Raw genomic sequence first — 26,579 nt, forward strand, 5'->3', positions numbered from 1 at the left:
AGAATCTTCCACATCTGGCCGGGCACGGTGGCTCATGCCTGTAACCCCAGCACTTTGGGAGGCCGAGGAGGGCGGATCACGATGTCAGGAGATCAAGACCATCCTGGCCAACATGGTGAAACCCTGTCTCTACTAAAATACAAAAAATTAGCCGGGCATGCTGGCACGTACCTGTAGTCCCAGCTACTTGGGAGGCTGATGCAGAGGAATCACTTGAACCCAGGAAGCAGAGGTTGCAGTGAGCCAAGTTTGCGCTACTGCACTCCCGTCTGGCAACAGAGTTAGACTCTGTCTCAAAAAAAAAAAAAAAAAAAAAAAAAAAACTCCCACATCTGTATGTTTAGGCCTTTCCACTTGGGTTGGTCAGTTTCCCTAGGAAAGAGTCTTCCAATTTGCTGCTGAAGTGTAAAGTGTACAGAATAGCCCTTTAACTGAACTTTCAGAATTCAGTGTGATCCTCCTAGCCCTTAACTGTTTCCAGAGTCCACAGGCCATAGACCACTGCCAATGAATAAATCTTTAATATATATTCATACGGAGAGAGTGACAGCAGCAAAGCTTTCTGAACTTGAGGCAAATTGAGATCTGACAGCAACCTAAGCAAAAATACAGACTCTCCAGTAGTAATTACTGAATGAAGTTTCTACTTCCTGAAATTTAGTGTCTTTCTTTAAATTCTAGTAAGAGGACATTTGCATTTTGAACACTAATGGTTCTTTAAATTTCAAAACTTTGTTTTTAAACCATCTGATATTTGGGAGACATGGTGAACTGTTAGAGCTAATCTTATTTTATTAGATGCACTAAGCTCTTATCCTGTGTTTTTATATAATCTGAAAAAAATAATGTTTCCATATTTAGATACAAAAAAACCTCAACGTCTTTATTGGGTTAATATTTAATTGATGTCCCTTTCTACTGTTTTAGTTGAAGATTAGTGTAATAGATAATACACTTTAATGGTACTTTTGCATCTTGCAAAGCTATGACCACAGATAGATATTACTCATCAAGGTATCTAAAATCTCCAAATTCAGGAAGCAAAGAATATACTCATCCTTTTAACAAATGACCAAGAAAAACAAATCTTTTGCAAGATGAAATTTATCCTCTCATGTATCAGACTATCATTACTATATAAATAAACACATTGCTATTGCTTACCTTATTTACCGGGAAATTAAAAATTGAAGTCAGGCTCAACTGTAGCACTCAGGGTATGCTAGATGTTGAGTAAAATTAATTTCTCTGTTCCTATTAAAATATTTTGTTGTAAAAAGTGCTTGGTGTCTCTATTGTTTATCTTTGTTAGCTGCCTCAATTCTTTCTACAATAGGTGGAATTTAATATTTAAATAAAAATATGTTTGCCAGAAGATGGATTGAATTCAGTGCAGAAAAAACCAAAGGTATCATCTTTATTTTAAACAGTTTCCTTTTATCATCCCAATTATATGTATTTTTAAATATAATCTAGACATTTGAGAATTTACAAGCATTTTAATGAGGTGATCTTTATGATGGGCAGAGTTGACTAAAATGTAGTTAAATACTCCTTGATGACAATTCAAATAGCTATCCTTTTCCTACCTGCAATGTCAACAGCACACAAAAGAGTATTTTAATAACACATGGACACTATTGTAATACATAACACTGACATGGACATGGAGTTGATCAAGGGCAGAATTTACTGCATTGCAATTCCCAAAGCCTATATGTCAGATAAAAAACATCGCAACATGCTACTGTATGAAAATCTTCTTTGTACTGGCTAGGGTCAAATAAGAAATGGTTTGTATACACTGAATATTTGTTCCCCATCACCCCACAATGCATTTATGAAAACCTAATCTCAGTGTGTTGGTATTTGAAGGTAGGGCTTGGGGAAGACCATTACATCATGAGAGAGCTTTATAAAAGAGGACTCAGAGAGATCCCCTTCCCTTTCACTGGGTGAGAATTCAGTGAGAAGATGGCCATGTGAGAACCAGGAAGCAGGTCCTCACCAGACACCTAACCAACTGGTACCTTGATCTTGGATTTCCCAGCCTTCAAAACTGTGAGAATTACATTGCTGTGGTTTACAAGTCCCAGTCCATGGTATTTTGTTATAGCAGCCTGAACAGATAATTGTGCTTAATTACCTGAGTATGAAAGCTTTGATCTTTTCTTAACCTTTAATTAAATAATACTGTTTTTAATCCAGTATTCTTAAAATTTTAGGCATTTCTAGACAAACATCTTACATATTTAGCTGTCTGGTTTGTTTTTTTCTAGTCAATCAAAATTCCTGACTTTCTCTTGCTTTGTCTCATTCTTTTCAGTGTGAACCACAACAACCACAGGAAAAGAAAAACTCAGATTCAGCAGGAAAGACGGCAGCAAAGCTCTACTTAGCACTTGTGAAGCCACAGTGAAACCACCAAGAAGCACCTCAGAGAAACTGGAGTATTTTCTGCTGGCAACTTATATAAGTGTCAAACTAAACGTTTTGACAGCAACAACAAAAATCTACCCCATTATTTTTATGCTTTCTATTAAGTTCTTTTCTATACAGGGATTTGGTGCTTTTTTCACAAGGTGGTTTAATCACCATATAAATTAATGAAATGCATGTGTCTGATCTGAGCTTTACAGTACAGGTAATTTTGTATCAGACCAAAAAATTGGCTAACAAATTTTTTAATAATTTATAATAACTTTGAAGTGTCTGAAGAAAAACATATTTCAAGAATACAAACCATAACTTACATCAAATAATTTTGTAGATATTGATAGAACGATGCATTTATCCAAAATCTTTCTTTCAGAAAAGAGTCTAACCTAAAAGGTGATATTATACCAAGGCTATAAGAACTACTTAAAACAACATGAACCACATGAAGAGACCAAGTCAAAATGCGAGTATGTTTTCAGCTACACGAACTTAATCAGAGATTCTCCTTCCATATTAACTGGATCAAGTTTGCTGTTAAATTTACTGAACTTTTCTTTGGGAAGATCTGACACTACTCTTATACTCAAGAGTTTTCTTTTGGCTTTAGAGTGGCCATCAATCTGGAGATTGAAAAATGTGAATACTTACTAAATTATCTTTGCTTTGTTTCCTTCAAAATGCTAATACATGCAGGAGGGGCATATATTAGAAATCCAGGTTGCTTGCCCTGAGGACTTTTCTTATGTGTCAGAAACTCAGGGTTATTTATAATTAATTTGCTTCCTGATAATCTTCTAGAAACAGCTAATCCTAAATCTACAAAAGTCATCTAAAACCCAACATCTATAAACTTAGAACAGCCCCTTAGCCAACAATATTTTTTGGAATACTGACACAGTTTAGTAAAAAAAAAACAGCTGAAAAAAATTTTGCTTCTGAGATTTAACACAATGTATTCAGGTAGCATTCTTTTCACTTTCCATTGCATTTTTTAGAAATCAGTTTATAAGTTTTTAAATGATTGCATTCATCTGATTAAACATCAAAATAGGAATATTTTGTTATTTCCAAACCTCAGATGTAGTAAGTTTCTGAGACTCAGTCCTGTAGATTCCAATGGGAACATCTCCAGTAGAAGAACACAACTTCTGATAAAGTCTTGCATAAGTTCTGATCCATAAGTCATCTTCAGTAATTTTCATCTATAATACACACACATTATTTACATATTAAATGTGTCAGAAATGGAGCGCTAGTGGTAACTTGTCACTTCTTTATTGATTGATTTTTGTGGGGTCAGAGTCTCTCTCTGTCACCCAGGCTATGGTTCAACAGTGCAACCACGGCCCACTGCAGCCTCAGCTGACATCTCTGGCTCAAGCATTTTTCACTTCTTAAAGGCAGAAATTAGTGTTTGAAAATCTCAAAGTTATATTTCATGCTTATCCATCTATTACATTTATTTATTATGCATCACCAAGCTTAAGAAATCTAAGTACTCAATTTAGGGCAGCATAACATTATATTGGTTCTGTATCAGTGGGCAATACAGCACTGGTAATTGACTGGGAAATGTAAAGCATATGGAAACTATTTTGCATGCAGCAATAACTGAAGGCCGCCACTGGTATTTAATGTACAGGGTCTGCTGATGTTATCGATGATAGACTGGACGGGGAAAATGTGGCACATAAACACCATGGAATATTATGCAGCCATCAAAAACGATGAGTTCGCGTCCTTTGTAGGGACATGGATGAACCTGGAAACCATCATTCTCAACAAACTGACACAAGAACACAAAATCAAACACCACAAGTTCTCACTCATAGGCGGGTGAGAACTGTAGTTCTCACTCATAGTGTTGAACAATGAGAACACAAGGACACAGGGAGGGGAGCACTACACAGTGGGGTCTGTTGGGGGGAAATAGGGGAGGGACAGCAGGGGGTGGGGAGTTGGAGAGAGATAGCATGGGGAGAAATGCCACATATAGGTGAAGGGGAGGAAGGCAGCAAATCACACTGCCACGTATGCACCTATGCAACAATCTTGCATGTTCTTCACATGTACCCCAAAACCTAAAATGCAATAAAAAAATAAAAAATAAAGTATAAAAGACACTCTAGTACCATAATGACTTGTTCCACCCAATGTTCTAATAATGCCCATATTGAGAAAGATGTGCAGTAGAATAAGCATAGTGCTACCAAACAGGAAACAAAATTTGTAGTCCCTCTTTGCTTCTTGTAAATCTGAACTGTTAGCAAACAATTTCATTCAGTACAGTTGGACAAATGCACTTATCTATAAAACAAAGGAGTTAAATAGTATGATCACCATTTTCCTGGACAGTATTGCATCCTATGGCAGTCTCAAATTGCCAGTTATTAAAAAAATATTCATTTGGCATTTTAAACAAAATAGCTATTTACTATGATTATTAATTAAAAATAATATGCTTTCCTCGAAATTTTAAAGGAATTTTAAAAATTCAGATGCAACTCTGGATTCACAATACAAAAAATAACATATGACATAGAAGAATTAGCAAAGTATATGGTAGAGAGATTTCAGAACCTTCTATCACAACAATCTTCTATTCTAGAGATTATCAACTTACAGAACAAAGAAACCCAGATCCTGGTGTAGTGTCCAGTCCCAACAGAAGTCTCGTGATAGAAATCATATAATCCTTCACAAATGACTGCAAGATAAACAAACAAAATATACACATATATTTATATATAACGTATATCAGATGTGTACATCAGCTGGAAGTGTGAACATCTAACAACTTTTAAAAAATTATTTCTCATAACACATTAAGCCTCCATAGAAAAAAATTATAACATAACTTGTTAGTACCCTAGAAAAACATGTATAGTTAAGCTATTCATAAGGAAACATTGGAAATAATTTTTCATCTAGAAATATCTCACTATGCTTATATTTTATGCATGCTATTAGGAATGATAAAAACATTTTTAGAATTTTTAAAACAAAAACCCCAAATGAAATATTATAAAAACTTAAAACAATTAAAATAAAATTTCAAAGAAAAATGTCAGTCTTTTTTAGAATTAAGCTCTAAGCTAGTGAAGTAAATTTCTATATTTATCATTTATTATTGCATATTCCCTTTCCACAACACTTCATGATAAAATGGGGCCTTCTACGTCTGTATGTATGTATGTATGTATGTATGTATGTATTTGAGACAGGGTCTTGCTGTGTCGCCCAGGCTGGAGTGCAATGGTGTGATCTCAGCTCACTGCAGCCTCCACCTCCCAGGTTTAAGAAGATTCTCCTGCCTCAGCCTTCCAAGTAGCTGGGACCACAGGCATGTGCCATGGCTCCTAGCTATGTTTTGTATTTTAGTAGAGACAGGGTTTCCCATGTTGGTGAGGCTGGTCTTAGAACTCCTGTCCTCAAGTTATCCATCCACCTTGGCCACCCTAAAGTGCTGGGATTACTGGCATGAGCCAACACACCAGGTCTAAAATGGAGCCTTAAAAAAATTAATAAATAAATTGAATCACCACATTTCACTGGGATGACAGTGCATCTCTTATAATATTGGAAAGTCTGAAAGCTAGAATAGTCTTTATAAACACATACACCATATTATTAGTAAACAGTTAAAGAGAGTGTGACTGAAAATAATTCCCAATAGTTCAAGAACCATTGACAATAGATCAAAAGTCCCAATGGAGAGAAATTATGCTCTGGATTTTACTAATCCAAAAGTCCTCTACTTAATGTTTTTCAAACAAGCCACAAAAGAGTTATGAATTAATGTCAGCAAATTTTCAAAATGAAATAGAGTATATTCAGTATGATAAAAAATAATACAGTAAATTACAAGCAGAAAGGGTGTGTTGGTAATGTTTTGTTTCAGCTATACATACACACACATATGCACACACATGCAGGTATATATTGAATTAAAATGCAAAATAAGTTTACTGTGTTACAGTTTAAGACTAGGCCGAGCACAGTCTTAATCACACCTATCTCAGCACTTTGGGAGGACAAGGTCGGTGGATCTCCTGAGATCAGGAGTTTGAGACCAGCCTGATCAACATGGTGAAAGCTCGTCTCTACTAAAAATGCAAAAATTAGCTGGGTGTGATGGTGTGCTCCTGTAATCCCAGCTATTTGGGAGCCTGAGGCAGGAGAATTGCTTGAACCTGGGAGTGGGAGGTTGCAGTGGGCCGAGATCACACCACTGTCCTCCAGACTGGGTGACAGAGCAAGACTTTGTCTCCAAAACAATATATAAAAAGACTTAAAAAATATATAGTTCTAGTTCGCTCTTTCTTCAGATTTCAGAAACTCATCCAATTTCCTGTATCTCTATTTATAACATAAACTTGAGGCAAAAATAAAGAGAAAGAAAAAACTACTGTTTTTCATTTCTACAGAATAGTTTTTCTTCTATTTAACTTATACATTAGACTTCCTTACAAGATTTTATTTAAACAGAGGATACTGTGGCTAAAAATATCTTAAAACCACTGGGGCATAACAGCACCCAAGCATTTGGCTCCTACTGACATAAAATCTTCAGTTTCAACACTCTTCTTTAAATAAACCACCCCCTGCAATTAAATCTCTTTAAGAGATCAGAAGTATGTGTGTACGATAACAGTGTTTGAAGTGGGAGCCCTGCCTCCTATAGTAACCACATAATATGTCTGGAAACTTTGGGGATAATAGGGATATTTATTCTACTTTTTTGTGTTTACTTGAGCACTCATCTGACATAAGCAGATGGTTTCTGACATTGCTAAAGGCATACTCATGGGCAAAATCAGCTCAAAGGTCTGCAGAAAAGCTTTAACTCTCTTTGCATTAGTTCAGTCAAGCAATTATAGAAGATGGTACATAAATAAGCAAAAAGAATAGGTACAATAAAATGCTAAAATGCTTAATTTGAGATTAATGTTATCAAATAATTTCAAGCCTTACAAATATATCTTTCTTCTTAATGGAAATATTTAGAGATTGTCTGATTACTTGAATCAGAGAAAATGAAATACTACTCCTGTTCAGTTTCTGGCAGAGACAAAAAAGATTATATTTTGAATTAACATTGCCACAAATCTCTTAGCTATGATAAAATGAAAAAGTTAAGTTGGCATTCAGAAACAAATTCAATGGTTTTTAGTTGTTGTAGTCTTTCTCCTATTTTTCTAAAATATGCAATAATTGGCAGATTTTTAAAATGTCCTTAGTTTATCAGTTTATTGACATCAATTTGGTATTTTATTTCAAACTGGGAAAAAAATATATACTACAAAGAATGCTGTTTTTATTAATTTGGTAATTTTTTCTTACCTGTTTTAAATCCAGTAATATGCTTGGAGTAACATGCAAAATGTACTAAAATGTATTAAATGTATTAAACAATGCAGGGAACTGGCACAAAAGAAGGCCTAAAATAATTTCCATAGGTTATTCTTTAAAATAATGTGTTTCTTACAAAATGTTTCATAGGAGCATTTATGTCTTTAAAGTATATGAAATAAAATTCTGAATAACTTCTGGAGCCAATTTTAAGTTAATAGCTGCATGGAAACACTAGATGTATTATTCATTTAAACAAAATCTAAATAAAACAGAAAACAATCATTTTAGGGAGAAAAAAAATTCTGTATACCTGATATAGCAGAGTGTCCAACATACTGATGCTAAACACCCTCCCAGCAGCAAAAGGCAGTCGAAACATAAAGGCCAAGTTAGAACCTCTCTCTCGTTCTTTCTGTTCAGAAATTTGAAACAGAAAAATTTGTGAGCATTCCGTATCTTACGCATTTCTGCCTCAGTAAATTGTGTTGACGTATGTAAAAAAAAATTCTCATTATATGGTTCTTAGCTATAAATGTGTCATTACTTCACTTATGTTTTGAAAATAGCCCTCTAGTTTTCATAACCAAATTTTCTCAGTTCAAACACCCAAAAGTGAAGAAGGGTTAATATTTTTTGCACATTAAGCATATATTTACTCTGCATACAAGAAGAGACATGATTATGGAAACAAATAAAAACCATCTAACCAAATGTGAAAAAACACTAAGGTCACATAATGCACCATAACACTTCAAAGAAGACCTGCTTTTAAATATTCTCGTGTGTGAGAACAACAAAACCGGCAGTGAGGGACCTGTTTTGGTCTGATTGTTTATGTCCCCTCAAAATTCATCGTTGAATCCTAATCCCCAAGGTAATGGTATTAGGAAGTGAAGCTTTTGGGAGGTGATTAGGTCATGAAGGTGGAACTCTCATGAATGTAATTAATGCCTTTATAAAAAAGAGGAACTCTTTGCCCCTTCTACCATGTGCCATCTAGGAAATGGGCCCTCACCAGACACCAAATCTGCCCCCAGCTTGAATGTGGAATTCCCAGGCTTCAGATAGTGAGAAATAAACATCTGGAGTCTACAAGCCACCCAGTCTACTTGTTGCAGTAGTCCTAACAGACTAAAACAGGTCTTTACACCCAGTAGTCTCTAGCTTTTGGTCATCTTAGTTTTGTTTCTCCACCTGACTGATTGATACACTGCACCCGCCACATCAGTTTGCAGCTAATCTTCTGTATATCACACACACACAAACACACACACACACACAAAATTGTTATGCACTTGTGAATACTTATGTGTTGGGGGTGGTGTTATGATGTATGATGGTTTCTTTTTAAAAATTCTGTTGCCATTTTTTTTTCCTTTCATAAACGAAGGTATGAGAGCAAATGTCAAATCTGTTTAAGTTTGAAAGAGTTTCTTAAGAATGTAAGTTAAGCTTCTATTTAACAAATGGTAACCTCAAAAATGCTAGTTTCTTTTGACAAATTCCATTTACTAGGAAAACTAATACAGCTGAGAAAATAATACATCAAACTTCACTTCTTGAGGCAACAGAAGTAAGCTCCTATTTCTAATGTAACACGTTTGTGTGTTCTCAAGGAAGGGAAGCCTCCCATCTCACGTGTATCTGTAGTGTCTATCTAGCTAAGATGATTATCAGTGTAAAAGCGTCTTCACTTGAGATATAGGGAGAAGGTAAGGCAAGGGATAGGAAAGTGCTTCCACATTTTTGACTATAGACATAGACATCATAATAATATATATTAAATCATAATATATTCTCTAATTTATAAACCCAGGTGTTAAGAGTGCTTAATTTGAACAGCTCATGTGAGTGGCTTGGAGACACTGGAATTAGTTGTTCTTATTGTGAGATAGGTAGGTTTTCCTGTGAATGTGAGGACAAATCTGGTTCTCGGGGTGTAACAAGTGTCCTGGAGAAGACAAAGCCACGATGTTAAGCCCGAGTTAAAGAGAGTAGTCAGAGTAAAGTGCTGGGGCCCCTGAGAACTTGATGTCATGTTTACTCTTCAAAACACACAAACATTCCTCGGTTCAAATTAAATTACCACTTCACACACTGTATTTTCAAATACAGAACAGTTTTTTAACTGATGGTGCTTATCCTGTAGGAAATAAACTCTTCTTATCTCCACACATCTCTTTGCTATCACTTCAAACAGCAACACTAATTAAAATTTATTCCATTCTCTATTAAAGGCGCCAAACGCCAATGTATTCATTTGTACATTAAATTAGTCACTTAACAAATACGTGTTGAGAACCTACTTTGTGTAGGGCATCATCCCCAGTGCTAGGAATACAGGGCTCCTATATAGAACTAATGAAATCTTATCAGTTAACAGAAGTATTACGTGTTGAATATGGGCCAGGAGCTAGTTAAACAAACAGGGATACTCTCCTTGTCTGCAAGAACTTACACAACTGTGAATGGTACCAATAACAAAACGGGTAAAAACACTTGGGTGAATATATGTAATGATTAGGCAGCAACAGACACTTAGGAAGGGCCTAGCTTATTCTTTTAGTAGAAAAGCCAGAGAGCTGAATTAGAGGTGATGTCTAAGTTGAGACCTAAAATTGAGTAGATATTAGCCAGTAAATTTGGGAAGGGTGATTGATAAGTAGAAAGCTATAAGCAGAATGCCCAGCATGTTCTAGTGGAAGTAACAAAATCCTGAGAGACTTCAGGAACACAAGTAATCCCACATGAATATAGCATAGAGTTTAAGTGTATGGGCTGAATGGAAAGATCAGAAATGAGACTGAAGCAGTAACTCTGGACTAGGTCTTAAAGTACCAGGATACTTTTTAGAATAAAGGGACGCAATTAAGAATTACACTGAAAAACAATGATAAAAATTGAGACTGTCTAAGAAATAACAGGACATATGGCTACCCTACTTTGAAACCATGGTATTTTGAATTTCATCTTAAGGGCAATGAGGGAAAAGCTAAACTTTTTTAAGAGGAGAAGTGATATGATCATGTTTTTAGGATGCTCACTTTGATGACGATATGGAAAATGGCTTGTGAATGAGGAGGTGGCATGGGAAAACTGAGCAAGATAAACTATCATGTTAACGCAGCAATCCTAGTAAAAGATGAACGTACATTCTACTGTGATATTTGCAGAAACAGATCTTATTCAAAATACATTTAGACATTAAATTTTAAGAGGATATAATGATTGAATTTGGTAGTAAAGTACAGAGAAGATGAGGATGACACCCAGGTCTCTGGATAGTGAGGCAGATGATGGCACCTTCTGTAAAATACAAAGTGTGGAGAAAGATCAGATCACAAGTTGATTTGGACTTGAGTTTTGATGTCAGTGGACATGTCCACCTCCTAAAAATATGGATCATACAGGCAATACAACATACAATGGTTTGAAGCTTGGATTCTGAAAACACATAAAATAGTTTGGGTCAAGTGTTTCCACTTACTAGTTTTATGACCTTTTACAAGTTACTTAAGTTCTCTGTTCCTCAGTTTTATAACTGTGAATTGGGATTCATATTGACATCTACATCCCACTGTTATTACAAAAAATAAACAAGATAAAATCTCTAAAAGTACTATATATAGGAAGCACTTGAAATGTGATTTTTTATTATCAGTTGTTGGAATATTAGTTGAATATGAACTTCGTAGTTTTTTCTTCTTCCTATAACTCTACTTCCCAAGCTTTTACTGGGCTGGGCTGGTCATATCACTGTAGCTCAATATTAACTCCCCAAATAAGTATTTCCTTATCACCTACTCAAAACATGTCTTTCTGAAGTTACTCTTGAATATAACCTGTTATTACTTTCATAGCTTTTTTGAAATCTGTAACACCTTGTTTGTGTTTTCAATTTATTATCTATCTCAGCTAGATCCTATGTTCCAGGAGGGCAGAAACCATGATTTTGCTTTCTGTTACTTATATAACACCTAACACAATGCCTGGCACACAAATAGTGACATTTGGTCAAAAAAATAAATTTGTTCTACTTATGTTAGCTGCCTAGATCGACAATTTATTGCATAGTTTAATGCTTATAATGTTTGCATGCAGGAAGCAAGAAACAAACATTTGAGGTTCACTCAATACCTCTCTTCTCACTTTGGTTCTTTAACGAAGGAAGGTTTGAGGATATAAATTGTAATGTTCATGATATTCCAAGTTCTTTTAGTGTAGTATGTCTAGTTATTGGGTTTTACAATAAATATTTCTGCTATTGTTGCCATAAACATATACCACGTTTTCTTTTGGTTAAATTTATTGTAATTCTCTTCTAGTAGAATTCTTAATTCAACTGAAGTTTTACTGATGATATTTTTTCCTAACAAATACTTATATAAATATCTGAAAGAATTCCAATGACATTTAAATCATTAAAGATTTCAGACACTTTTACATGTTTGGTCTTACCCACTTTTCCATTTGTTTTATTATCATGAACATGTGTGTTTCTTGGAAGAAGGAAAAGTGTTTCTGGCAGAAATTTTGTTTCCTTTAATCTGTGTCCATCGATACCATATGGAATGAGATGATAAAATTATTGGATTTAACAGAACAGTGTGGGAGGTAAAAAAAAAAATCAAGAATTTTATTGGCACAAATTACTGGTTTCTATTGCCTACTTTCTCAACTATAATTCTTTGACAATCCTTCATTCTTTCCTCTGGAACCAATCACAATGTAAGTCCTAAATCTAGTGGTTTTTATCAGAATTTATCCTACTTGAACTTTCTTACACTGAACTTTCTTACAAACTACATTCTAATTCTAGAGATCTCTCTTCTCACATCACTCTATCTCAGCTTTCAGAATACTTTTGGACTCCTTGCTCATTTTCTCTGATTTGTTTTCTTTCTAGACCCTCCTTTATGAACATCAGGATAAAGTCCTTCGCTAAACTCACCTTCCTTATGAATTAAACTCACCTTTTTACTTTCTTTGCGGCTTTCTAAACCTTTTATTTCTTAAGGCTTTACATTTATACATTTAAGTGCACAACCTTAGAGTGTATCTATGCTTGCGTGTGTGTGTGTGTTTCATCCTGTTCCTGAGCTTCATTTCTATATCACCACTTATTTTACTTATGCACCATAATTTTAATACACTTAAATAAATGTATTATCTATCTTACTAAGGTCAGTTATTTCCCAGAATTCTCTCTTTAGTTTTAAGCATTACAAACACCCTGACAGTCCTAGACCAGGTCTTTATTATCTCATGCCTAATTTAATAAAATAACTTACTAACCCTTTCCCTTTTCCCCATAATGTCCCATTCAGATAAAAATAGAAATTTCATATGAATTTGATGAAAGTACAAGTCTGATGATGTCACTTCCCTCAAGTCCTCATTTAAAAACTTACCATGACTCCCCCTTCATTGCATCAAAAACTCCAAAGACTCACCAATCAGGGCCATTCTAAGGTTTGGCTCCCAAACTACTTTCTGGGATGACTTTTCAGTACTTCCCAGCACAGATGTTAGTAAGTCAGAAGATGATTGACTATTTAGTTAATCCTGAAAATTTCTTCCTCATATTTGGATTCCAAATCACTGTGGGTAACAATCTAATCTAATGAGGTCCTCCTCATTCTTCAAAATATATATCACGCTACCCACCCTGTGAGATCCTTTTGCACACACACAGTGATGCTGCCCTTCTGCTGTGAGAATCCCTCTGCATGTATGTTTCCTGCTTTTTGTTATTAAATTTCCTCATAGAGGAAAAAAAAAGATTTTTATAACACTGTTTTCAAAACCTATTGACTTTAAAGTTATATGGAAAAGTAAGATTTCAACCATCTGACTCCATCCTGATAAGAATACATTACACAATTACTTTCTCAGTTAGTTCTGGACAATGAAGAATTCGGATTAATTTTATGAACTGCACTTTATCATGTTGACTTTACATATGAAAAATGAGAATTAGAGATGACTAATACTTAGTTCTAACTATCCAGTTAAATTTTTGTGACACTATCATTTACCTACCTCTCTGTATCTCAAAAAAAAACCCAACATATGGTTAGAAGACACAAACTGGCAGTAATTAGTTCAAATCTGAACTACAGAGGGGTTTCATTTGGACTATACAAATTTACTGAAGTTTAATAAAGTTCCAACATTTAACATTTAATATAAAAATCTACATTTCTGGCCGGGCGCGGTGGCTCAAGCCTGTAATCCCAGCACTTTGGGAGGCCGAGGCGGGTGGATCACGAGGTCAAGAGATCGAGACCATCCTGGTCAACATGGTGAAACCCCGTCTCTACTAATACAAAAAATTAGCTGGGCACGGTGGCGCGTGCCTGTAATCCCAGCTACTCAGGAGGCTGAGGCAGGAGAATTGCCTGAACCCAGGAGGCGGAGATTGCGGTGAGCCGAGATCGCGCCATTGCGCTCCAGCCTGGGTATCAAGAGCGAAACTCCGTCTCAAAAAAAAAAAAAAAAAAAAAAAAAAAAAAAAAAAAAAAAAAAAAAAAAAAATCTACATTTCTGACTTATTTTAAATTTGGAGAGTCAGGTATCATAGGTCATGGCAGCAACTGGCCAGAATTTTTTACTTCACTAATTTACATTCCTTACTTGCATCAAAAGGCTTTTATTTTATACTTTGGAAAATAAAATATTTAGAAATTAGTCTAGGGATCTACTAACTCATATCTTGCTCTAAAGTAACTTGAGTGAATAGCAATTATATAAGAAAATAACATAGCAAATAAACTAAATACATTTTAAATGTGACTTAAAAATAGAATATTTCTAATTGACTACAAAATATTCCATGGCTTAGGAGACAATTCAAAGCAATGCAACCAACAAATATTTGTCAATTTACTTTTATGAATCAGGCACTGAACTGGGTTATTAGTATACAATAATAATTAACAAAACTTTCCAGTTCTATAGGGCCATATATATATATATATACTTTTACTGAGGACACACTTAAACATCAAACATTGCAAAGGCATGTATAAAAAACATTTGACAAAATTCAACATTCTTTTATGATGGAAAACTCTCCATAAATAAGACATAGCAGAAATGCATCTCAACATAATATAGGCCATGTATGAAAAGTCCACAGCTAACATTACACTCAACGGTGGAAAGTTAAAGGCTTTTCTACTAAGATCAGAGGCAAGCCAATGATGCCCATTCAAACAACTTCTGTTCAACACAGTATTAGAAGTTCTGGCCAGAGCAATTAGACAAGAAAAATAAGTAAAAGGCATCCAAATAGAAAAGGAAGACGTGAAATTGTCTCTGTTTACTGATGCCATGAACTTATAATATATAAAAACCTTAAATACTTCAACAAAAAACTGTTAGAACTGATAAAAAAAAAATCAGTAATTTGCAGGGTAGAAAACCAACACAGAAAAGTCAGCAGTGATTCTTTATACTAAAAACAAAGTACCTGAAAAAATAATTAAGAAATCAGTCCCATGCAAGATAGCATCAAAAAACAAAATAAAATATGTAGTAATAAATTTAATCAAGGAGGTAAAAGATCTTTACACTATAAATTATAAAACACTGATAAAAGAAATTATAGATGACACAAATAAATGTAAAGCTATACTGTGGTCATAAACTGGAAGAAACAACATTGTTAAAATGTCCATACTACTCAAAGTGATCTTCAGATTTACTGCAATCCTGATTGAAACATCAATGTCACTTTTCACAGAATTTATATAAAACAGTCCGGAAATTTGTATAGACTCAGAAAAGACCTCAAATAGCCAAAGCAATCTTGAGAGGAAAAAAACAAAACAACAACAACAAAAAAACAAAGCTGGAGACATCACACTACCTGACTTCAAAATCTATTACAAAGTCATCAAAATAACATGGTACTGGCCAGAAAGCAGACACGCAGACTGACCAGTAGAACAGCATAAGGAGTTCAGAAATAAACCCATGAATTTACAGTCAATTGTTTTTTTTTAATAAAGGTGCCAAGGCCGTACCATGGAGAAAAGACCATCTCCTCACTAAACTGTGCTGGGAAAACTGGGAATCTACAAGCAAAAGAACGAAATTGGACCCTTATCTCCTCCTATATACAAATATCAACTCAAAGTAAATTAAAGACTTAAATGTAAGGCCAGAAATTGTCAAACCATTAAAAGAAAACATAGAGAAAGTATTCCACAATATTGCTCTGGGCAGTAATTTATTGTCTAGGAACCCAAAAGCACAGGCAACAAGAACACAAACAAATGGAATTATATCAGACTAAAAACCTTCTGCACACACAAGAAACAGAACAAAACAAAATTAATGGAATGAACACGCAGCCTATATATTAGGAGAAAATACTTGCAAATAATACATTTGATAAGGGGTTAATATCCAAAATATATAAGGATTTATACAACTCAAAAGCAATAAAACAAATAACCCAGTTTGTCTTCTATTTAACTTATACATTAGACTTCCTTACAAGATTTTATTTAAACAGAGGATAGATACTGTGGCTAAAAAAAATCTTAAAACCACTGGTGCATAATAGCACCCAAGCATTTGGCTCCTATTGATATAAAATCTTCAGTGTGAGGTCGATACACATACACACACACACACACACACACACACACATATATATACACATATATATATGTCACACTGTACCCAATTAATAATGCAATTATTATTCATCAGTTAAAAATAAAAATACAGAATAAAACAATAAAACATTTCTACTTTTTAAAATGAGAATCTGCAGAAGTTAAGAGTGATCTTTCTTGTGTTTTTATAAACTATAAAATAAGCTATCTGTATCTATAATACTTAAAAATACAAGAAAAGCTAAGTTCTCTATGATTTATTGTTGTTCAAAAATTTTAACTCTTAAGAGGCAATTGTAATTCTAAAAATAACTAAAATAGGCAAATTCAACAGTAATATCCAGGACAAGAGCAAGTCTGAAAACCAAAACAAATTGTACAATGCAAGAAACGAGATGGAGAATTAGAACCACTCAAAATGTCTACAGAAATATTTGGCAATCCCCATTGGGTGAAATTTTGGAACAGAAAAGGTTAGAATATAGTCTCCATATAAGAATTAAGGAGGATATTCCACTCCTTTTAACTGCAGTGTCAGTGTAAAAACTACGTTTTGAGTAAGGCAAAAAAAAAAAGAGTATTTTTACTGAGCATAAAAACCATCAATCAAGAGATTAGATTTAAGTTAGGAAGTCTTATTTTTATTGAGTATTAAAATCATCATTCAAGAGATTAGCTTTAAGTCAGGAAGGCTATAAATTTAAAGATAATATTTAAATATTTGAGTCCTTAGAAGATAACAAAGAATGCATAATTTTTCTGTGTAAGTTTTATGACATGGAAGGCTGTCAATGTAAATTATATCATGATTTTGAACTAACAGGAGTGCAGATGAATGACTGGTTGCTGAGTCTAGACTATTTTGTTGTTTTGATACACCAAATCTGTTCCATATGTTATACTTCTAAAATACTGCTTACATCAGTTATAATCACATGAGCACATGATGAATTGTTATAATCACATGAGCACATGATGAATTTCATTCACTCATGTGGTCCCACAGATCAAAATCATTTTCAAAGTAAAGAATGAAATAATATATAAATATCCTATTATCTGTTGATTTATTAAAGAAAAACTGTGCTAAGTTTAGTTTTATGATCTGAGGACAGTTTGAAGCCACAATAATTAAGTTTAAAAATATTACATAAATAAGAAAATATGATGGTTATAGAAATTACAAAAAAAGAAATAATAGTCAGAGATACCAGAGACCAAACTTTTTTCAAAAAGTTAACAGTAATTTTAAAATATTCATATTCAATTAATCTGATAGTATGATTATGAAAATGAATATATCACAAATATGAATATATGTGGAGACTATAATTTTAGATTCCTAATATCTTACTGAAAGGAATTTGGAAGAACTTTAACTACAGAAACTAAAAATTCTACATCTTGTGGAGAAATCTATGCACTGAAAATAGTAAACTAATTATCTGAACCTTTTCTGAGACTGTATTTAGTTAGTTCAAGCTAAATATAATGACAGCATTCACACAGAATCTCTCAGGTAACTCCTCTATAGGTTATAGTAAGGAGAAAGATATTTAAAATAAACTCACTTACAAATAAGTGTTCATTTCCCCAATATAATACATCTGGTACTCTGTTGCCTTTAATGTTTTGAAATGTTCTTTTATTTGACTTGGGCTATGAAGTCCAGGGTTCCTATTTCGGTTCTCTGTGCCTTGAAATGGAAGGCTGATTAAATGCACTGTACTTTCTTTGACTCTGAATTCAAAAATGAGTAGTGCCTTGCAGACTAGCAAAATGGAATCAAATAATGATGGACACACTTATTAATATAGAAGGAGAAGAAATAATAAAGAAAAGTCATTGGTTTAATGTCCTTGTCTACTTTGATACTCATTTTAACATATCAAATAGGAAGCACGCTCAAAAGGTACCTTTGTCATCCTAGATGATACTTTCTTTTTTGTGACTTACAAGCATTTTTGTTTCTTTCATTTATCAAGAAGTGAAATGAATTCTGCAATCTCTCTTTCTCTTCCTGTAGGAGTGTGTGTGTGTGTGTGTGTGTGTGTGTGTTTAAGTTTACAAAAAGACAATTGCTGGACTTCCTAAGAACAATAAGCAGTTAACCACTGTATTATAAATTATTTATTTTCATAAAATAATTAACTTTATAAAATTACATTTAAATAATTTAATTTTATTGGCTTAGTCACATAAATTCTTTTCTTTTCTGCATTTAATATATCAATTTTAATGGTTTTATTAATTCAGTATACATTCCTCATGACAACAGACACATATACAGCAGCTGTGTGGTACTCTTCCATGGAGAGCTAATCACATTGAATTCGAAGTGAATGTCCTCCCTGCCTAAGCACGGCACCGTCTTAGTGACACAATGTGAAGACTTCAGGCTTACTGTGTAAAATCACAATCCTATAAATATTATTAGTAGACAAATTTTTACAGATATTTTACCATGTAATTTAAATTTTAGAAGTTTTGATAAAATCGCTAGTAGTCTATAACTATGCAGAAAGCACATCACACTGATAGTGCAGAGGCAAAGATTTTGCAGAGGTATATCAGCTTTCCAGATTGTGCAGGTTACATACAATACGATACCAATCTTATTCCTAAGAGATCCCAAAAAGATATTTCAAAGCCTAGCTGTAAACTATAGTACTTTATATATCTATATAAATAAAAATAAAATCCTCAAATCTTAATAAGGAACTTTAAATTCAGGTTGCATAAATGTTAGTTGGCTCATAAAGACACTGTAGAAGTTGAAAAATGATTGCTCTATTTCAGTGTTTATTCCCACTCAACATACTGCCTTCTAAGCTTCCTTTTTTTTTTTTTTGTTCAAAGCATGATTTTAAAGATATGTTTAAGTTAATTGATGTCATGCAGGGTACCTACACTGTATTATGGCACATATTGGTGGCCCTCTGTGCCCTAGATATATGCACACAGGGTGCAAGTTAAAAGCTACAGAGGGAAAACTGGTTTGGATCCTCTTCATTTCATTTGTTTAGCTTTTCTGTTATTTTCTCTACTTGCACGTATTCCTACGAATAAATCCTTTTAAAGTTAACCCTTTACTTTTCCTTCCACGTGTATTTTCTTATATACTGTGAATGTGAACACCTAACTAGTAACACTTGATCTTGTTTCCATATGAAAGTGCAAATCTTTATGAATTTAGATTGCCTGAACAGTGTATCCCATGATGAAGACGGAAAATGGAGAGATTTTTCTTTTTAACTCTGCAGGTCAGAGATGGAGCTATGCCTTTCCATTTTTCAACACTGCATATTTAATCTGCAACAAAAATGTTAAGCCATAACAACCTTCTTATGTTTTAGTTTGTCACCTTTGCACTGCAAAATAAATACTAAATTTTTTATTTTTTAAAAAATAGACAAATTTCCACATTAAAAATTGTTATACATATAAATTGTATTTATAACTTTTCTAGAATAGATTGGGCAATGTTTTTCCTCATTTAAAGAGACAGAAACTAACTAGTATTCTTTTCAAAATCTTTTTGGATGAATATAGAGACAAGGTAAATATTTTCTTAAAAACAGGCTAAGAATCTTTCTTAATGAATCAAATTCAGTGTTGGCAGGTAGCACCAAACTCCCACTCAGCTGTTCCAGAACCTGGATCATGAATACAAAGTAGCTTAATTTGTCTGGACAGAAAAAATTAGTAAGACAATGTGCTTTTGTTTGTTTTCATATATGTGTCACCCATCAAATTATAAAATCTATGTGGTTTAATTTTGTAATGCCTAGCATTCATTTGGCTCATAGTATGTGCTCAGTAAACATTTATTCACTTGAGTTTAAATTGAGAATGTGTAAATTTTGCCTTCTTGCTATTCTATAGTGAAAATATATTTAAAAAATGACATTTTTATCATATTTCTCCCAGAAGATATCTCCAATCACTGGTAGAAATTCTTATCGTTTTGTTCTACCAGTGACTAAAACGGTAATATATAATTTATAGACATGACTATTTGCATTCTGACACCAATTCTCTGGCATGAAGTGTGCAACCTACAATTCAGTTCAACTGTGACACTAACTATCTGGAGTTGGCAAAGACTCCACACATTAAAGGGCTCAGTCTCAGACGACTGCGCCCAATTTAAACACCAGCCATAAGTCCTAGGTGTCCTCAAGCCAACTGTATTCCTGCCCAGTCAGCTACACATTTGGGGCTCCCATAAAACCTCAGATTCAATAATTAGCTAAAATAACTCACAGAACAACAAAAGCACTATACATACAATTACAATGCTATTCTAAATGAACAGTAGATGAAAAGGTGTGTGGGGGAAAGTCTTAAACGGTCCCCCAAGCACAGGAACTTCTGTGACTATGATGTGGAGGTGCCCCATTCTCCCAGGATGTCAACATGTTCACCAACCAGGAAGCAGTCCAAGCCTCACTTTTCAGAGTTTTTATTGAGGCTTCATTATGCAGGTATGATTAATTAAATCATGAGCCATGTGATGAAACACAGCCCCCCAGTCCCTTTCTCCTCCCTGGAGTTGAGGGTAAAGGCTAAAAGTTTCAACTTTTTAATCAGAGTTTTCTTTTTCTGGTGACCACCCCAGCTTATAGAGGTGCCCCCTCCGTAAGTCCCTTTGTTAACATAGCATCTAGTATGGCTGAAGGGTATGAATTACAAAACATACTCTTATCACACAGAAAATTACAAGGAGTTTTGAAGGTCTGAGCCAGGAACCAGGGACAAAGACCAAGTATTTGTTTTTATTATACCACCCAGTCATCTCACATTTTCATTATTTTGCTTCTTACATCAGAGTGTAATTATCATATGATTGTATAGTGTGATTATGATCACCATTTGGGAATGGTGATCACTCAAAAGCAATTTTAAAGAAAGCAGTCTTGAAGTAAATTGTGCACATATATACACACGAATAAAAGGCTTTGTAAGTACATCAAAGCAAGAGAAAAGAAGCCTTTGGAAGAAAATGAGACAAAACTTTCCCTTTTTTTCTATTATTGTTTTCTTCTTTCCTATTTCCTTTTCTCCTCACCTTTTCCATCTCTATTCAGCTCTTCTATGTGTTTCCAATGCCTGTTATGCCTACTTTGTTGGGATAAGGGTCAATGACCTTCAAACATGAAAAGCAACAGTGAGAAAACTAGTGGTGATAGGAATATTCAGGACAAGAATAATGAAGAAAAAACGAGCAAAAAGAGTGGACAACAATCAAAGAAAGGTCAGATGGAAAGGAAAACGGGCACAAGTGCTGTCACCAAGATGGCAGAATCGAAAGTAACCCGCTCATTTCTCCCCAAGACAACAAAATACTCAACATTACTAATCATGAGGGAAACGGAAATCAAGGCCACAATGAGACATCATTCTAACTATTATCAAAAGATCAAAAAGACAAAAAGTAACAAATGCTAGCAAGGATGCAGAGAAACGAGAATGCTTATAACTGTTGGTTATAAGAATGCAAAGCAGTACAGCAATTATGGACAATAATATGAACATTCTTCAAAAAACTAGCAGAACTGTCACATGATCCAGCAATCTCACAGCTGGGTACACATCCAAAGTAAAATTAGTATTTCAAAGAATTATCTGCACTCCCATGTTTATAAGAGCATCATTCAGAACAGCCAAGATGGGTAATTAACCTACGTGTTCATCAATAGATGACTGGCTAAAGAAAATGTGATATGTACGCACAACAGAATACTATGTATCTGTAAAAAGCATGAAATCGTGTTATTTGCAGCAACATGGATGGTTTCTCTTAATATAATAGTCATTACGTTGAGAAAAATAAGACAGGCACAGAAAGACAAGTATCTCATGTGTTCACTCTTACGTGGAAGATTTAAAAAAAAAGCAGATTTCAGGGAGATAGAGAGTAGAATGGTGGTTACCAAAAACTGGGGAAGAAATAGAGGAAAAGGGAATAAACAGAAGCTGGTTAATGAGTACGAAAAATACAGTTAGATACAAGGAATAGATTCTAGTAGTCAACAGTAAAGAAATTATAGTTAATAAGAATTTATAGTGTATTTCAAAATAACTAGAAGAGACTAACTGTAATGTTCCCAACACAAAGAAAAAACAAGTATCTGAAGTGAAGAATATCCTAGTTACTCTCATTTAATCATTACACATTGTATGCCTGTGTTAAAACATCCCAAAATATGTACAACTATAGTATATCAATTAAAAAATATAAAAGGCAAGTAAAAAGTAAAGCACGATGTTTAGGAAATGTTTTGATAGATTGTTCAAATTTGAAGAAATTAAGTGTGATGTATTGTGTCTAACAGAGAATACCGACTCTTCACAAAAATCCACTGCCCTATTCTTTCTAGGCATATAATCAGACTACATTTCCCAGGCTCTCTCAGGTTAGGTGTGGCTATGTGATTAAGTTCCAGGCAGTCCATGCCAATGAAAGTGCTACGTGCCACTCCCAGTGCTGGCTCATGAAAACATCAATTTACTGTTGGTATATGTCTACTGTTACTTGCTGCATTTAATTGAACATTACTTGAAAGACAGAAGCTAAGGCAATTAGTTTCAAGCAGAGATGAAAGGAAATAGGAAATTGGGATTAAGAATCTGCAAGATTTTTAAAGTGTCAGCTTCTGGATTTCGACAGAATAGGAGACAAACCTGAATGAAAAAATATAAAAAGACTTTAAACAACACAGTTCGGCTGGGCATGATGGCTCACATCTGTAATCCCAGCACTTTGGGGGCTGAGGGGAGTGAATCACCTGAGGTCAGGAGTTCAAGACCAGCCTGGTCAACATGGTGAAACCCCATCTCTACTAAAAATACAAAAAATAGCTGGGTGTGGTGGTGCATGCCTGTAGTCCTAGCTACTTGGGAGGCTGAGGCAGAAAAATCACTTGCACCCAGGAGGCGCAGGTTGCAGTGAGCTGAGATCACGCCATTGTGGTCCAGCCTGGGCAACAGGAGAGAAACTCCATCTCTAAAAACAAAACAAACATAAAACAAAGTTCAACACAAACCTCTGTCTCAATAACTGGAAGGTATTCCTATAAAAATCAGAGAAATGCATTGGTTGTGAAAACAAAGAAATGAAGAATTTGTAAACTATGCTTCGGGAGAAACTTGGGTATATGCCTGGGCATAAAACTGAATGGGGGTAAGTATACAAAAAGTTTATCAACTTTTTCAGAGAAATCAGCATTATAGTCTGAAAAACGTTTAATCTTTGCAAGCTTTCATAAGCATAAAAATCTTCAAACTTCCTCAAACTTGCGTAAGCAAGTAGCAGGCTACAAAAATTACACAGGCTGCAAGGAGTGTGTATTTCCAAAGTGACATAGGTAACGATGGCTTAGGAAGAAGCTTGGGTGGAAAGACAGAGGCCACAGAAAACAGTACAAAAGGGAGTTTCTCAAGATAGCAAGGAATAATCAATGAACTTCACAACACTGTTCACGTATGAACTAGTTATCCTTCCACCTTTTTAGCTCTTTTCATTTGTCATTGAAAGACAGTGTTGTGATGATGGAATTCAGGACATGCTACTCCAAAATATGTCAACTTGACAGGTGAGAAAACAGCAGCAGCAGAAAGGACACTCTAACTTTCTCTTACCCCTTCTTCCCTGAAGCAGGCCATAAATCTTAGCTGACCTTACACTGAAAGTAGGACATAAGATCCTGATTCCAGAGGGGGTCTCCCTGTTCTCATAGGAGGACAATGTCCTCATGCCTTAAGACATAGAGATGCCAAGAGGAATTTGAAAAACCAGTCCTTGCTAAGTCACCTCCCTAATTTATTATCATGATACCCCCTTTGGCCAATCATAACTCTCTACAGCTTCCACTCCTAAGCATACAAATACACAGATTTCTCTGTTTCTTTGAGTCTTTATTTCTGAAGACATGTGTCACATAAAATTTATATTCAATAAATCTGTTATTTTTTTCTCTTGTTAATCTCTTTTGTTATAGGGGCCTCTGCAATGGGTGAGAGTTTTTTTCTCCCTATTGGAGTTCAGAAATAATACCCAAAAATATAGTGCCTTGACATGCTGAACAGAAGTCTCTCAAGACCTCTCTGACTCCCCACCTCCCTAGAACCTCCTCTTAATCCTTTCTCTCCCAAAGCACAGGATGAAGTTGTTCTCTGAAGTTCCCTTATTAGCCTAAAGTCTGGACCTGCCAAAGAAAACAGTTACTTCTGGTCACTTCCTTGAGTTTTCATTAACTGAACTCCCATCATAGGGAGCAAGACTGAAGTCTGTCAACACACCTGAGCAGACTTTTGTCAAAAACCATTGTCTGCTCTGTGGGCCCAACAGATTTTGTCCCAAGCCATATTATATGTTCTTCAAGTCCACTGAATTCCCCTGAATATCATTTACTGTGTCCTCCCCAAATCACTCATACCTCCCATCTCCCTTTCCTCTAGGAAGAAAGTATGTAACCATGTGAACCCCTTTGCATGGTGGGGCAATCACTTGGTGATTCTCCCACAGGCATGCTAATAAATTTGCATGCCATTTCTCCTCTTAATCTGCCTTCTGTGAGTTTCAGCAAACCTTCAAAGGGCAAAGGGAAAATTTTGTCTTCACCCCTACATCCCCTATAGTGGATATTCTTCATTAAATAGGTACTTTCAGAAAATCTGTAGAGTATTATTTCTGATACCAATGGAAATCATATATTAATATTTATTAGAATGTAAGGTCTACAAGGAAAACATCAAAGCTTAATCATCATAAAAGTAAAGCAATTGGGAATAATATAGTTTAACATTCCACACCTATCCCTATAAATCCTATCACTTCTTAAACATGAATGAAGACCACTTAGTAGCAAGAAAAGTATGTAAGTAGCCAAGCTGTTGTTTATTTCTGATTTTATTTGTTTATTTATTTATTTTTATTTTCCTTGAGACAGAGTCTCTCTCTGTTGCCCAGGCTGGAGTGCAATGGTGTGATCACGGCTCACTACAATGTCTGCCTCCCAGGTCCAAGTAATTCTCATGCCTCAGGCTCCTAAGTAGCTGGGATTACAGGTGTGTGCCACCACACCCAGCTAGTTTTTGTATTATTAGTAGAGATGGGGTTTCACCATGTTGGCCATGCTGGTATTGAATTCCTGACCTCAAGTGATCCACTGACCTTAGCCTCCCAAAGTGCTGAGATTATAGGCGTGAGCCACCATGTCAAGCCGTGATTTAAAATCTTAATTGTGTTTCTAAAGGTGAAGGTCTCACCTGTGAGGCTGCAAGGGCATCTACTTACAGATAGATAGAAACAATATTCATAATTATGTTTGGAAGAATAAAAATCCATGTATGCCTCAGCCAACAGTAACTATAGAAAATGCTACTGATTATTTAAATATTGGAAATAGAGATCAGTTTTCTAATCCTAAAAATCTCCCTGCACCCAGAATACAAAATGGAAAGATAATTAAATACTATGTTAGCTGTCATATCAGTAAACATTAATGATTTTTAAAAATCCTTGATTTGAAGAGCTACCATATCATTCATGGCACATTATTAATTTGATAGAGCTGCCATAACAAAGTACTATTGACTGGGTATCATAAACATTACAAATGTATTGTGTTACAGTTGTGGAGGCTAGACATCTGAAATAAAGATGTTGTCAAGGTTGGTTCCTTCTGAAGACTGTAAATGAAGGGTCTGTTCCAGGCCTTTCTCCTTGGCTAATAGGGGACTATCTTCTATTTCCCTTCACGTTGCCTTCCTTTAAGGTGTGTCTGTCTCTGTCTCTAAATTCACCCCTTTTACAAAAATGTCAGTGAGCCACAAACTAGAAACCACCCTATGGTCTCCTTTGAAGTTGACTACCTTTCTAAAGACCACATGCCTAATGGTTAGGAACCCAACGCATCTCTTTTTTTGGATGGGGCATGACGGAGTACATAATTCAACCCACAAGAGTATAAAAGTCTACAAAGTTTCTATGTTTTTAAATATTTAAGTTTCTAAAATCCTAACTTTAACATAATATGGTAACAAGTGGATCAAAGAATTTCCCATGGATTTCAACATTCAAACTATTGATTTCAATTCCTCCAGCCTTTCTATCCATGAATGATTTGGAAAAATGTTGATGTACTGAGT

General features: G+C 34.8%; 1 protein-coding gene across 3 annotated transcripts in view; it reads right to left on the reverse strand.

The window, feature by feature from the left end:
- The window catches only part of KCNT2 (potassium sodium-activated channel subfamily T member 2), a 390,893-nt gene that overhangs the window by 43,349 nt on the left and 320,965 nt on the right, over positions 1 to 26,579 (reverse strand). For all 3 annotated transcript variants that reach the window (XM_012444610.3, XM_012444608.3, XM_012444609.3), the window contains 3 exons: positions 8,105 to 8,206; positions 5,063 to 5,146; positions 3,513 to 3,641 (listed from right to left, as the gene is read on the reverse strand). In XM_012444610.3, the coding sequence (XP_012300033.1) occupies positions 3,513 to 3,641; positions 5,063 to 5,146; positions 8,105 to 8,206 (315 nt within the window). The remainder of the gene's footprint in view (positions 1 to 3,512; positions 3,642 to 5,062; positions 5,147 to 8,104; positions 8,207 to 26,579) is intronic.

This window comes from Aotus nancymaae, unplaced genomic scaffold (genome assembly GCF_030222135.1).
Source record: "Aotus nancymaae isolate 86718 unplaced genomic scaffold, 86718_ANA_hifiasm-v0.15.2.pri h1tg000108l, whole genome shotgun sequence".
Classification (NCBI taxonomy): domain Eukaryota; kingdom Metazoa; phylum Chordata; class Mammalia; order Primates; family Aotidae; genus Aotus; species Aotus nancymaae.